At 32.1% G+C, this 13,382-nt stretch overlaps 1 protein-coding gene across 2 annotated transcripts in view; it reads right to left on the minus strand.

Annotated features, from left to right (window-relative positions):
* LOC114132838 (uncharacterized) overlaps window positions 1-13,382 on the minus strand; it is a 58,441-nt gene that overhangs the window by 11,738 nt on the left and 33,321 nt on the right. Inside the window, exons 1-2 of one of the 2 annotated variants that reach the window (XM_050205921.1) lie at window positions 12,933-13,270; window positions 3,452-3,583 (exon numbers count right to left, since the gene is read on the minus strand). In XM_050205921.1, the coding sequence (XP_050061878.1) occupies window positions 3,452-3,583; window positions 12,933-13,085 (285 nt within the window). In that variant the 5' untranslated portion in view covers window positions 13,086-13,270. Of the gene's footprint in view, window positions 1-3,451; window positions 3,584-12,932; window positions 13,271-13,382 lie in introns of those variants that run through there. The other variant, XM_050205927.1, reaches the window with a different exon arrangement.

A 13,382-nucleotide genomic window follows, 5' to 3' on the forward strand; every position in this document is an offset into this window, starting at 1 on the left:
ATCGGAGGATATATATATATATATACCGACCGACACGTGATATTTCTACGGATAAATTAAAGGACATCGCATTTATATACCGTAGATATTATGAAAAAATAAGAAAAAACGTCGACAACTTTATGCAGTACGTTTTCGAATTTGAAAATCCAGTCATATACGCATCATAACATCGTTATCAATATTCTCGAACAATACGTGTACGAAGTATCAATCGAGTTCCGTCGTAAATTACTGTATAGTGTGCCCGCCATACCTATACGTACGCCGTACAGGCTACACGATATTATATATACGTTTATATTATATTATATAACATATGGGTAATACATAATAATATAATACGTCTGTGTTCGGGTAAGTATATTTGTGTGTGTGTGTGTTATACTCTATAGTAATAACCGTTGCACCGTCGTCGTCTCTCTGATTTCGTCCAACGGACAATAGTGTATAAATACGTGATGCACTTGGTAATGAACAAATACACGTACAAATGCGTATACATATATAATAATAATATAATTCAACCCTCTAAGAGCGACCGTCGTCGTCGTATTTGTACTCGTTCATATGCACACGACGCATACAACGTACGAGCATATAGATACGAAGCGACTTCGTACGGAGGGAAGGTATTAAATCCGACAACTCGTATATATGTATATGCTGTTATATACATACAATACCCTATCTATTAGGGGGCCATCAATCTTCGTTAAGTGCGTTTCTTGTGCGCTTATACCTACACAATATATATACGCATTGTATATTATTATTATTATTATTATATTTATAGCAGTAGGATTCGTCGGGATCACGCGAGGAAATATTATTCCTTACCGACCGACATTATATTATTATTACACTATACGCGGGACCTGCAGTGACAGTGAAAGGATCGAGACGGAACACCGTGCACCGGTGCTATATTATATTATGTGTGCAGGGTATAATATAATAAGTACCTAGCCGACACGTATATGTAACTGCAACAGGTACACATCGTCGAATCAACGTGTCGCATAATATTATACTTTGTTCCGTGGCGTGCATAATATTGTTATTATTATATTATATTCTAACCGCCCGGTGTTTGGTTGATACCTTGTTTATATTCCGTTGCGCGCGATTTGTAAACGACCGTAATAATATGTACGCCGTATACCTATACGAACACGGGTGATATGACAAAGACCGACCGTGTACATAAAATATAGCTAGATAATAATATGTGCGTGTGTATAAAAAAAAAAAAAAAAGGGTGCAAGTGTTTTTATTACGGCGACGACCGCTCACGAGACGAAACATCGACTTCAGACGCCTACGTAGATTCGTACAATGTTTTATGACCGTTCGTCGCTCGAAATACACTTCTTTTTACTTTATAACGATATTAAATTAGTTATTTATTTATTTATTTATTTTTTAAATACCCTGTTGAACTACACCGAGAGAGAAGAGACGGAGCGAAACTTGTAAAAAAAAATCCCAACCCATATTGACGAAACGCCAAAAGCGTACATATATTTTATAATATTATATATTACGTAACACCGTCTTCTAAATGAGTTGGCTATAAATCTCGCTACGACACAAACCATTGTGAATAGCATAATATACTCGAATTCGATAAAAAAAAAAAAAAAAAAATAAATAATAGTAAATGTTTTTTTTTCATATGTGTGTGTGTGTGTGTATAATATATTATACCGCATGTGAGTTTTGATTATTTCGTTCGTTTTGAAAAAAAAAAAACTTAAAATATAGTAAATACATCCCGCACGTCTGGTGAACGCGCGATTAATGATGACACATTATGCAAGACTCGCGACTCGAGAATCGTTTAATGTTTATACTGTGTATAATAATAATATATGGGTGTCGGTGTGCGCTCTTTGATTTTCTATACCACGGTATAAAATTATGATGTAGGTACCTTATGGATATTATTAAAGCACTGTGTGCGCGGTCGTGCGGTGGTTCGCCATAATTTTACAAGCAAATAAAACACGCGGGTCTTCCGCGAGGGGACACGTCGTGTCATTGATAACCGACGTTTCTTTTTCTTCGCGTGTTATACACTCACATGCACGATTATATTATATTATATATATTATAATATACTTAAATAATATGTAAGGTGGCGGCGGTTCACCTCGGCACAAAAGCGGCGAAAAAAAACCCATTAAAAATACGAAAACACCCACCGGATCCCTGTGGGCGGTTTTGGTATTACACTATACAGTGTAATACTCATAACATAGATAAATATGTGTGTGTGTGTGTATATATAGGCGATTAGACCAAAAGAGTAGCGCGGTCATTTCATATTTCCTAAATTACATTGTCCGATTTCAATGTCAAAAACATGAGGCCCCCGGTCGGGTTAACATCTTTTCGAGCGCCGCCCACACGCAGATTTTTATCGAGCCACTGCGCACTGCACATGATATACCTATTTCACTTTTTATTTTTATTCCCCATTGTTTACGCGCACGTCATATTATTGTATTATATATTATACCTCGTTTTTACGATAATGCGCTGCAGTTTTGACGTTAAGTATTGCGAACAATGTCTCTATCGCTCGTATTTTTGTATTTGCCGACAAGATTTACAGAAATAAGTCGTTGGTCACAAAAGTCGTATGTAGTATAGGTAGTAGGCGCACACCAACGCTGTATAAACGTAATCACGGTTAAAGTTTACAAAATTAAACGAAACCATTGTGATTGGTAACACATTCAAATGATTACATTAAAACAATCGATAATTATTTAATCGTAAAATCGATTTCAAACGATTGATCGCACGAAATCTAAAAATAAATTTAATGATATACGAGTAGAGATGGCGTATCGCATGTTGTACAAAACTGAGGTTGCTGAACGATAAACGTGTACGGTAAATACGTATGGGAATCGATTAAATACAATTTGCTAGTAAAGTCCTGACGTCCGCGTAAGGTAACTACACTGTAAGATCGTTTGATAAGTAGGGGTGGTTGTCGTCGATACAATAGCGTTTCATCACATTTGGTTATAATGAATTTAATATGCTCCCGACGACTGTCGGTGTGAGTAGTCAGTTTACATGTATTGTTTCTCAGAAGGTGCCCCTATTGTATAGTCGGAAATACGCAAATTATCTAATTTCGAGTGTCTTGTCAGCTCGTGGTTCTACTTTATTAGCATGTTCCTCGTTTTGAGGACGAATGAGATAATAATATTGTATAATATAAACTTTTTACGATAATGCATATTATGTCACGCGTATTGCGTACAATACTACGTAGTATACCCATTACTCGTGGTACAAAACTTAGCACCTACACTATAATAATGCGGTATTGTAATACACGCGATGTAGACCATTCAAATCTCCCAGGATTCGGATCCTTCATCGAGGATATATTTGTTGACCATATAGAATACACTGAATATAGACTCACTTGAAAACTCTGCTCGGTCGAAAACGTGCACGAACTGTTCCAGCTGGCTGAACTGTTTCGAGATGACACCTCTTGCACCACCCGCAGCCGAGCCACGTGATCGTTCATTTTGCTATTCGGTTTCGCCGATATCTGAAAACATTTCCAAAGTGACGGAAATTATTAACACGTTGATCGCGTGCGTGGACTAAAATGTTTACGATTTTTCAAACACGTAATATTCTTTTAACTATTTCAACGTATACTGTATCAATACATAAGCACGAAACACACATACCAGTACACAACACATGTTTAAACAAATACTATACAAATACGTGGATTGTATATCATGTGATTTTTCTCCATTACACTGTGTAAATCTATAGATATGTAAATGTGTAGTAGTATATGTATATAGGTATAAAGGGGTCAACATCTTACAATTATAGATAAATAAAATAATGAGGCGAGCAATAAAAATTTGGATTAGTCTACTAAAAAACCAGTTCCTCCGACGGATAACGCTATTAAAAAACACACACACACATTCTACGTATATTTATTTCAATGGGACTACATAATATTATAACGTAAATGATAAGTTCATTGCAGGTATATTTAGTATTGTTTTTGATGTACTAAACTACTAGGTGGACCTGAATGCAGGTGAACGGCAATGCATTTGACCAAATAAAATAAAAATAAACTACCGATCTGTTCTGTTTAGTTATTATATTATTATACACGCTATTCGAATTTCGTGTTTAATAGCCCAATTGACAGTGTCATATTTTTATTTGTAAATTATTTTTCATATAAGTATACAACTTTTGCGTGTTTTTTGTTTAAACCCGTTATTCGGCAAACTAGCGGTACACCAGGTAATAAACCCCAAAACGTAACATATATTATTATAATAGAGCCTATAAAAAGGGGACAATCGTGTGTTTTCCCGGTCATTTTCATCTGACGACAGTGAAATCATATATGTAAGCAAATTAACATGATATTGTTTGGTTAGGCAAAAATGTAATACATAATTATACCGTGAGATTCACATACAATAATATTATGGAAAAATTGTCACACGATATAATTTTTTAGTTATTTTTTTTATAATTTTTTAGACCAAGGCGATATAATTTGATATTTTTGACGCATGTTATATTTTTATTAACACGGCCTGTCACCACATAATCTGATCATCCCGTTTTGTTCACATATATATTCATATATCTATATATATGTATAAACGCGTGTATTACATTTCAGAAAACCACGAAATATAAGCCTATTGGTAATATATATCATAATAATATATGCTTTATTCCGATACTCATATACTCGCATATTCCAAGATACTACATAAGAGATATGTACAATTTTTAACGCATAAAATACATTTTTATAATAATCTTTTATATTGACTTTACTGAGTCTATAACTATAATGTTTGGTTTTTTTTTTTTAATAATTTTCGTGTTGTATTAATTTTAAGTATATATTTTTGTTCACAAAAGTTAAAAATGTATTACATAATTAGTGGATCTACTTCTAGTAAGCCATATAAGGTTGTATCAGAAAATATACTTGAATATGTACTAGTACATCATATAATATTATAGGTATTGCAGGTGTTATGCTAAATAAATTAAACCATTTTACTTCTCAGCAACGCCATTGATCAAATTGTATTAGATTAAAAGTTATAACATTATTATACGTACCATTTTATAGTGAATTTTAACAGCTGATTTTTAAACTCGAATGTAAGAAATTCTGTTAGTGTTAATAATGATTTCGCTACCACAGATCACGATGTGTTAATTTTAATATTTTAGTCGAACTGTCCATTAATAGTCGTATATATATATATATATTATATATGTGTGTGTGTGTGTGTGTGTTTTTAATTGTTTCGTGCACTGTTCGCGTGAAACATTATATTTTTAATTTGTGGTAAACCGTAAACAAAAACATCGGGAGCCTTTCGTGCGGAAAATCATAAATAATTATAACGAGTTACGTATTATTCTCAAGACCGATATTATAACTTGCATGTGTTCAATATAGTATGAGTTTGTAGTTGCATGTTATTATTAAATCAGAAATTAAAATGTGGTAACGTAATCGGCGCATTATGAGCACTGCGCGCATGGAGATTAGACACGAATAGTTGTGATTACCTGCCACGTACAGAGGTGACCGTGATGGCGGGTGTTCAATTAGAAAATATGAGAGTACCTACTACCTACCTACTTAATATAATATATTAAGTCATAGGTACTACACATATATTTAAGTATTTAACTAGGTGTTCACATGATTGATTATTTATTTATAGAACTAAAAACCAATTTTTACATTCAATAGATAAAATATGTATATATAATAGGTGAGTTATTATAACAATATAACAAGACATTAATGATTTATCTCTATGTAATTTATTTATTTACGGACAACTATATAGTATGTTTACTATTGTAACTAAGTTATGTGGTCTTTGTCCATTTTTTAATTTAAACTAGAGTGTAACCATTAACTAATCAAGTATTAATACTACAGTAATTATTGGTATAAATTCAACAAAATTTAAAATTAAGTATAATGCAGTAAAATACTATATTAATAATAAGCTTATTATATATTATTACTTAATATACTTAAGGGGATTTAAAAAATAATTATTTAATCAATCTATGATTTTATTTTGACAAGTTCTTAAATGCAACATATTTTATACCTGATCAATTCATCACCATTGATTCAAAAATATATTCTTATTAGAGATAAATTCAGAAAAAACTGCAGTGTTAGTGGGTTACACTTTTTATAAAGTGTATGGGTACGTATAGCTCTTATTCTCATTGCTATGCTATTGCGCCATTGTCCATTAGTTAATTTGATTGTAATATTATGTTATCGACATGTATGATGTATCGTTTATTATTTATCATTCAATAACGTCCCTTTCTAATGTTCTCAATTCTTACAAGGTCCCTACCCTATTTGAATTTAGAGTCTATTAATTATGCGTCTAATATTTGAATACAAGATAAACCTAATTGATTTTATTACTTGGTAATTTATCAATTACATTTTCAATATAACCGTACAATTTCTAAGCATTAGCATACCAATTTTGTTATTTGTTAAACAAATAATTAAATAGTAAAAATCGAAATTTATATTAAATTGTATTGATTATTATCTATTTATTACACATCAATAGGTTGTCAAAAACTTATTATAATGATGTGCAACAAAACAAGTACACCTATGTCCTATATATACATCGATTGACATATTATATGTATATATAATATTTAGATAACAGAATAAGTATATTGAGTATGTTATTATTATCATATTTTTAGAGCGTATAAAATAATATTATGTTCGAAAGTAGATGGCAGGTATATACGTATATAATATTTGTACTATTTTTGAACGGATCGCGGTCATCCGTTAATGCGATAAGTGATATTAAAAAAAGCCGAGATCAATACAAACATCAAATTATCAATATTATACTGTCACTATTCACTGTATAAAAAGATATATGTTTTTAAGATTTCATATGAAAGAAAGCAATAGTGGCGTATCTTCGGATATGAAAAATTCTATTGTAAATTTGCACTGTTTGTTACGCATCGAAATAATAATATCGACCGTTTCAAATTTTAATCATTGATATATCTATGTATTATCAATACGACAAGTTTCTAAAGCAAGGAAAATAAGTAAAACTATAAAATATTCAATATTTTGGATGATACGTTGCTTCTTTCCTCTCTGAAGATGTATCATCTGCCCACCTCGCGTACTTTCAACAAAATTCGTTAAACGTAATAATATTATAATAGCCTTCGTACACTGTAAATTTGATTACATAATATCACAGATAGATAGTGCATTATATATATATATATATATCGTGCGTTTGAACGTGTTGCACATGCGTAGTCTAATATATAGTATAATATCGAAATCTCTTGGAGATGCGACCGCGATCAGTTTAAAATATACGAAGTAGATAATCGTTGGGCGGAGTTGTAAAGATTTTCAGCGTTTCTTATTTTTTTTTTTTTCAAATTTTATTTTACACTATCGTAATATCACATTATATATAGGTATACCGTAGTAATAACGTATATATGTAATACGCTGCTCTCGTTGCACTCGTCATCGTCTCGACGTATATATTATAATAATGTATACATAATGTGTAACGTGCACATAGTGAGTGCGCTCGTACGGGGTTCCACATATATTATAGTGCACGCACGACGAATTTGGCGGCACCAAATTATCGAGTTTAACAATCGGGTTTAAGCGCGGCGGGGTCGACGACTGTTTGAATTATGGGAGGTTTGAATCAAATTTCGAACGTCTTGTTACATCACCACTGTAGCGATCGCGTATAAACGGTCTATATATGTGTATAATATAATATAGAAACCGCACTGTATTATTATTATTATTGCGATGTGCCGTTTTCTTCGCAGACGATTGCGAAACGCACATATAGCTCGTAAAGTCGTATTCAATACTCACTTACATATATTTATATATGTATATAAATATTAATTAATTGATCGCAGAATATAATTTTATGACGCAACAGCGCTGCACGTGGTCAAAGTATAGATATATATATAGTGACATTTTGCGGAGATTGACGTACGTCCGTCTTCGGCGCGCGTATTGGTCTCGTAATAATATTATTATATTATAATACGGTGACCAAAGGTGTCGATCGGCTGTAGGCTGTATAATATGTAATATGATTTATCACGTTATGACGTCTGCCGCCGTTTACGGTGTGAATTTTTCAAACCGGGTCACCGTGCACGGGGCGATTATACTTTTTTTTTTAAACCGTAATCAGGCAATAACCGAAGAAATAAAAGGATTATTTTCTACTATTTTGTTTCTATATATACGTTTATAAGAGCAAACTATTTCACATTTTTCAACGAATTCCAATATAATATCATGTTCGTAAAACTCAAAACGTTTTAGAATTCCATTTATAATATATTTTTGAAGGTATCGCTTGGGTTTGCGATTAAATAACCAACCTGTATGATAATACATAATAATACGTGCGAGGCCCATCGTTAAATTCGCGCCCCGAGCAACGCGGACATTATACAACGGTTGAGGGCGATATTACAATAATAATAATATAATATCTTAACCAGAGCATCGGTGGACACGTGTGTGTGCGATATTATGTTATAACTGTTTATTTTTTTTTCCGCCGACGCCTCCCGCACTTAAACCAAATCCGTAATAATCATAATACAAATTAACCCGTCAATGACTAGACTCAAAAATATTTAAGTATATAATAATATTGTTATCATTATGTGCGTTCACACAACGGTTTCGACACCGTTTAATATGAGTCGTCGTACGTACTGCGCAGCTATATAGCTGTACACCGTACACGCTGTCAGCGCCCCAGATTGCAGTAGGCACTCATATTCTGAGATTATAAAGCAGTGAATAAATATACATTGATACTGTACAAAATAGATTATAGTCTGTGTACGATGAAGTATTTCGATAACCTACACGCATAATATAATCATTCGACGAAGACGTGCGACTGGCGTAGATTTAATGCGATATAACACGCGCGTAGAAAAAAAGTTTCGACAACCCGCGTTTAACCTCCCGACGTTTGTGTGTACGTTTTTTTTCTAAATAAATAAAGTACCGTATATTATACGCATAGATGTTTGATTATGGGTATTATTTAATCGCTTTATCGTGTATGCGTGTGCGCACTTTGCTCTGCAAGATCGTATGCGTTTTTTACGAGTTTTTGCAATATACTCGCGTATATTATGTATGTGTATTTAGAACTCGCGTGGTAACACAAAATTCTAAGGCGACAACCGTAAATTATCAAATTGTTCGTAATGGAACCGAGCCAAGTTTGTCGAAATTAGGTTGCTCACTCGCTCTCGTGTGAAATATATACATAATAGGTTAGGTCTACAAATTCGTATACGACGAGGACCATAAAATACACGTAGATTAAGTTTATCAACACCAGTTTCTTTGAACGTGCGCAGCATCTTGTGATGCTCGGACTAAACAGCAACGAACGTTGAAGTCTCTGCCGAATACACTGCAGTGCCGTTGTCCGTTTTCGTTTCTAGTCAATGCTGAGCGGCGATACTGACTCGAAATTACACAGTCGCGGTAGATATTGTTATTACCTATATACGATCTCGGTGCCGAAAAATATATAGGTACATAGGTATAGTATACCTACCCATAAACTAGATCTCTGAGCTACGTTTTGTCTATACAAAACGACTGGAAAAAAAAAATAACAACGGAGTAAGGATAGGTATACTTTCTATAAAAATAGTTTTAATTTTTTTCTTTTTTTCTATTTTTATTGTCACACACCATTATTAACACTTGCGCCGGAACGTAATATTTTGCACGCAGGAAACAACTCGCGTTCGTTGCGACACACACACACACACACACACCGGTCAGTTTCACCTTTGCTCTACAACACTATAATATACAGCCTCAGAGAAACCACTGCCGGCATAAAAGACATATATTGGCAGAGGAGAACGGGACGTATAATAACACCACGCGTACAATTTATAATACACGACATATACGATTGTACACGCGTGCCGTACAATAGTTATGCACCACAGAAATATCATAATAATAATATTATAAATGCTGCCATTATGAAACCTTTCGGCGTCTACGGCGTACAACTCCCACGCGGACTTGAGAATAAGTACCTACTACGCTAAACGCCAAACGCGTTGCTGTACAATAATAATAATATCGTTAAGAACGAGTAGTATATACGGTCAGTGTATGTACACTATAATATATTACGTAGGGATATAGATATATCGAACAATAGTCTTACGACAATATATAATATTATTATTACCTTATATATTATACTAGGAACCGGAATACGATCGGAGCGTACAAAAACGGCATAGTCGTTTCGAATCGTTTTTCATTTCGTTTAAACTCTAATCTAAATTGAATCGAAACCGATCAATGGTACTACACCGCACAATCGCGCTAAAGTTGTATTAGATTAGATTATTATATACGTTATGAGTTATAACATTATTAACACTATAATAATATATTACATTGTTACGTTTAATATATATAATATGTACTTTTAAGTACGGTCAGAGAGGGTTTTTGATGTGTAGATCCGATAAGTGTCAAACACACGATTTATAGTTTCACGGCGGCGTGATAAAGTTTTTAATTGTGGGCGTATTTTGATGAGAGTTTTGTAGAAACTTATAAAAATTAATTTCAAGTTAAAAAGTAATACGTTTCTAACCATATAATATAATATTAATATTATTCGAATCGTTTTGTCAAAAGATATCGAGGAACACTGCACACGTTTATACGTACATACTATAATATAGTAATTGTTGGCCGTTAATAATAAATTAAGAGTAAATTCGGGTCAAGTATAAAATTTACAAAGAGTAAAAAGATTATTTAAACATTTTGCCTTATATTCCGCAATACAATCTTAATATTTCCGTGAATAACATTAATATATTTTTTTTAAATAGAAGTTTAATTTTAAAATACAAACAGCATGAAACAACAGTGTTTACTAAAACATATTTACGAAAAAGATACGATAAATAATAAATAAATAGTTTTTAGATAATTAAATGTATTTAAAAAAATTATGCTTTACTAAGTTACAAAAAAAGTCTTTTAAGTGTCACTTTTTTACATTGAAAAACCTCAAAATTATATAGTCACTATTTTTAAATAAATATTTTTTAATTCGACAACTAATTTGATTTGCATCATAATAATTATTGAACCATAGTTGTAAATATCTGACCTTTGTTTCGTATTTCATACCAAAAATTCCATTTTCAACATAATAGAACGTCATTAGAAAGAAATCTATTAGTAGATATTCATATTTCTTGTTTATTCAGCTGTATTACATTACCTACTCAACTCAGTTCAAGCCCTGCGTTAAAGTCTCTAAAAAAAATAATATAATAATAATTAATGGGTGCAGGTGGACTACTCAAAACTATTAAATAAATATCAAAATTGAATATAACTTCTAAACATAATAGGTACATTATTATTATTGTAATTTAAATATGTAGTTATGACCATTTTTACTATTTGAAATTCAAAGTTTACAACATACTCATGGTTATTTAATGAATAAGTGTTATTTAATTTAAAAATATAGAGATGAATAAGTGGGTTATAGTTTAATAGTTCCATGTTTATAGAAATATTGCTTTTATGAAGACACTAAAACAATTAAAATAATAAAACTACTACGAATAATTAACTAGTATAATTACCTATAACTAATATTATACTTTTATTTTACTATTAAATTTAACCTGCTATCTGAATCACTTCACGCAATAATTTAAAATTATTTCCACCAAACATATTAAAAATCATTATCTAGTGTCGGCAATCCAGTATAATACAGTAAACTATAATATAATAGTAAGTAAATGTACCATAACTGTAATAATTATCGTAACCAAGTTAAACTCTATAGAAAAAATAAAAAAGTGCGAATTTATGTGGAACGTAAAGAGCTAAATTATATAATTATAATAGTAGTTAGCTATGAAAATTAACCTCTTTTTTGTAAAAAAAAAAAATGTCTTTCTAGTAAGTTGGTATCGGTATGTTACTATTAAAGGAAATTTTCACTAAATGTATGAAACTACAATCAATTAGGTACTTGTGTTAATAAGACCTTCACCAAGTATTTTTAACGACAAACTAAAGAATTTTTCAATTAGTGATATTTTTTTATATTCGTTAATAAAAATCAGTATTTGTTTTTATTGATCTATAAATAAAATATCATATACATTTTTTTTTTATTCAACAAGTTTGATTATAAATAAAACAAACAAAATAACTGAGAATTTCCGAAAATTTAGGTATGCACATTGCATATTATTTAAATTATAAATTATGCAGTAATAATGATGAATTGAAGATGATGTTATCGCATATAATATTAATATATAGTCATGACACTACGTCAGCATAAAAAACTTATGGTAAAACCGTTGATGGGATTATGGGTTTTTTTTTTTTTTGGTAAAATCTTATTATCTCTCCTTTATTAGGACAAAACGATTTAAACAAAGAGCACAGAAAACAAACACACATTATAATATGCGTTGACGTCCTACAGCAGAATTCACTCTTCTGTTTAATATTATGTATACTATGACGCTACCAGAGCTAATTTGCCGGACAATATTTTCTAATGAATCCTCGCTACGCGGTAATAGACGTCCAATACATTTTTAGTTTCGGACGTCAATTTTTCACCAACCGACACTGTTAAAATAATAGCACTACAATATAATAATAATTATACACATAATTCCACTTTGTGTTCGCGCATATTATTAACACGTAATATATATAACGACCGGGCTACCTGTTTGTAAAAATAATAATCACTGCTGTAGTTCGTCTCATTAGTTGCACCGTTCATCGGCGATCGATGGAAGTCTGTCGTCTGATGAAGCTGTTGACCGGCGACCACGACGACGGCCGCGGCGCGCGGTGATTTGAAAACACTTCGGGCCATCGACGGGCGTTATATTATTATTTTATTATATCAAAAGACGGTCGGTAATAATATTATTATGTCGTATTCGGTGTGTACACGGGTTTAATTATATCGTATAGTGTTTAAGTGCGATACGCGCCGATAACGTTTTGTTTTACATAATATTCAGAAAAAAATTATTATATGTTGCGATCGTGGTCTACTACACGAATGACACGTACACACACACACGACGACAGAAAACACGATGTTACGAGTATACGGATATCGTATTTATAGTGTTATATAGGCATACGATATTGACGTTGTCGAGCA

This window comes from Aphis gossypii, chromosome 1 (assembly GCF_020184175.1).
Source record: "Aphis gossypii isolate Hap1 chromosome 1, ASM2018417v2, whole genome shotgun sequence".
NCBI lineage: Eukaryota > Metazoa > Arthropoda > Insecta > Hemiptera > Aphididae > Aphis > Aphis gossypii.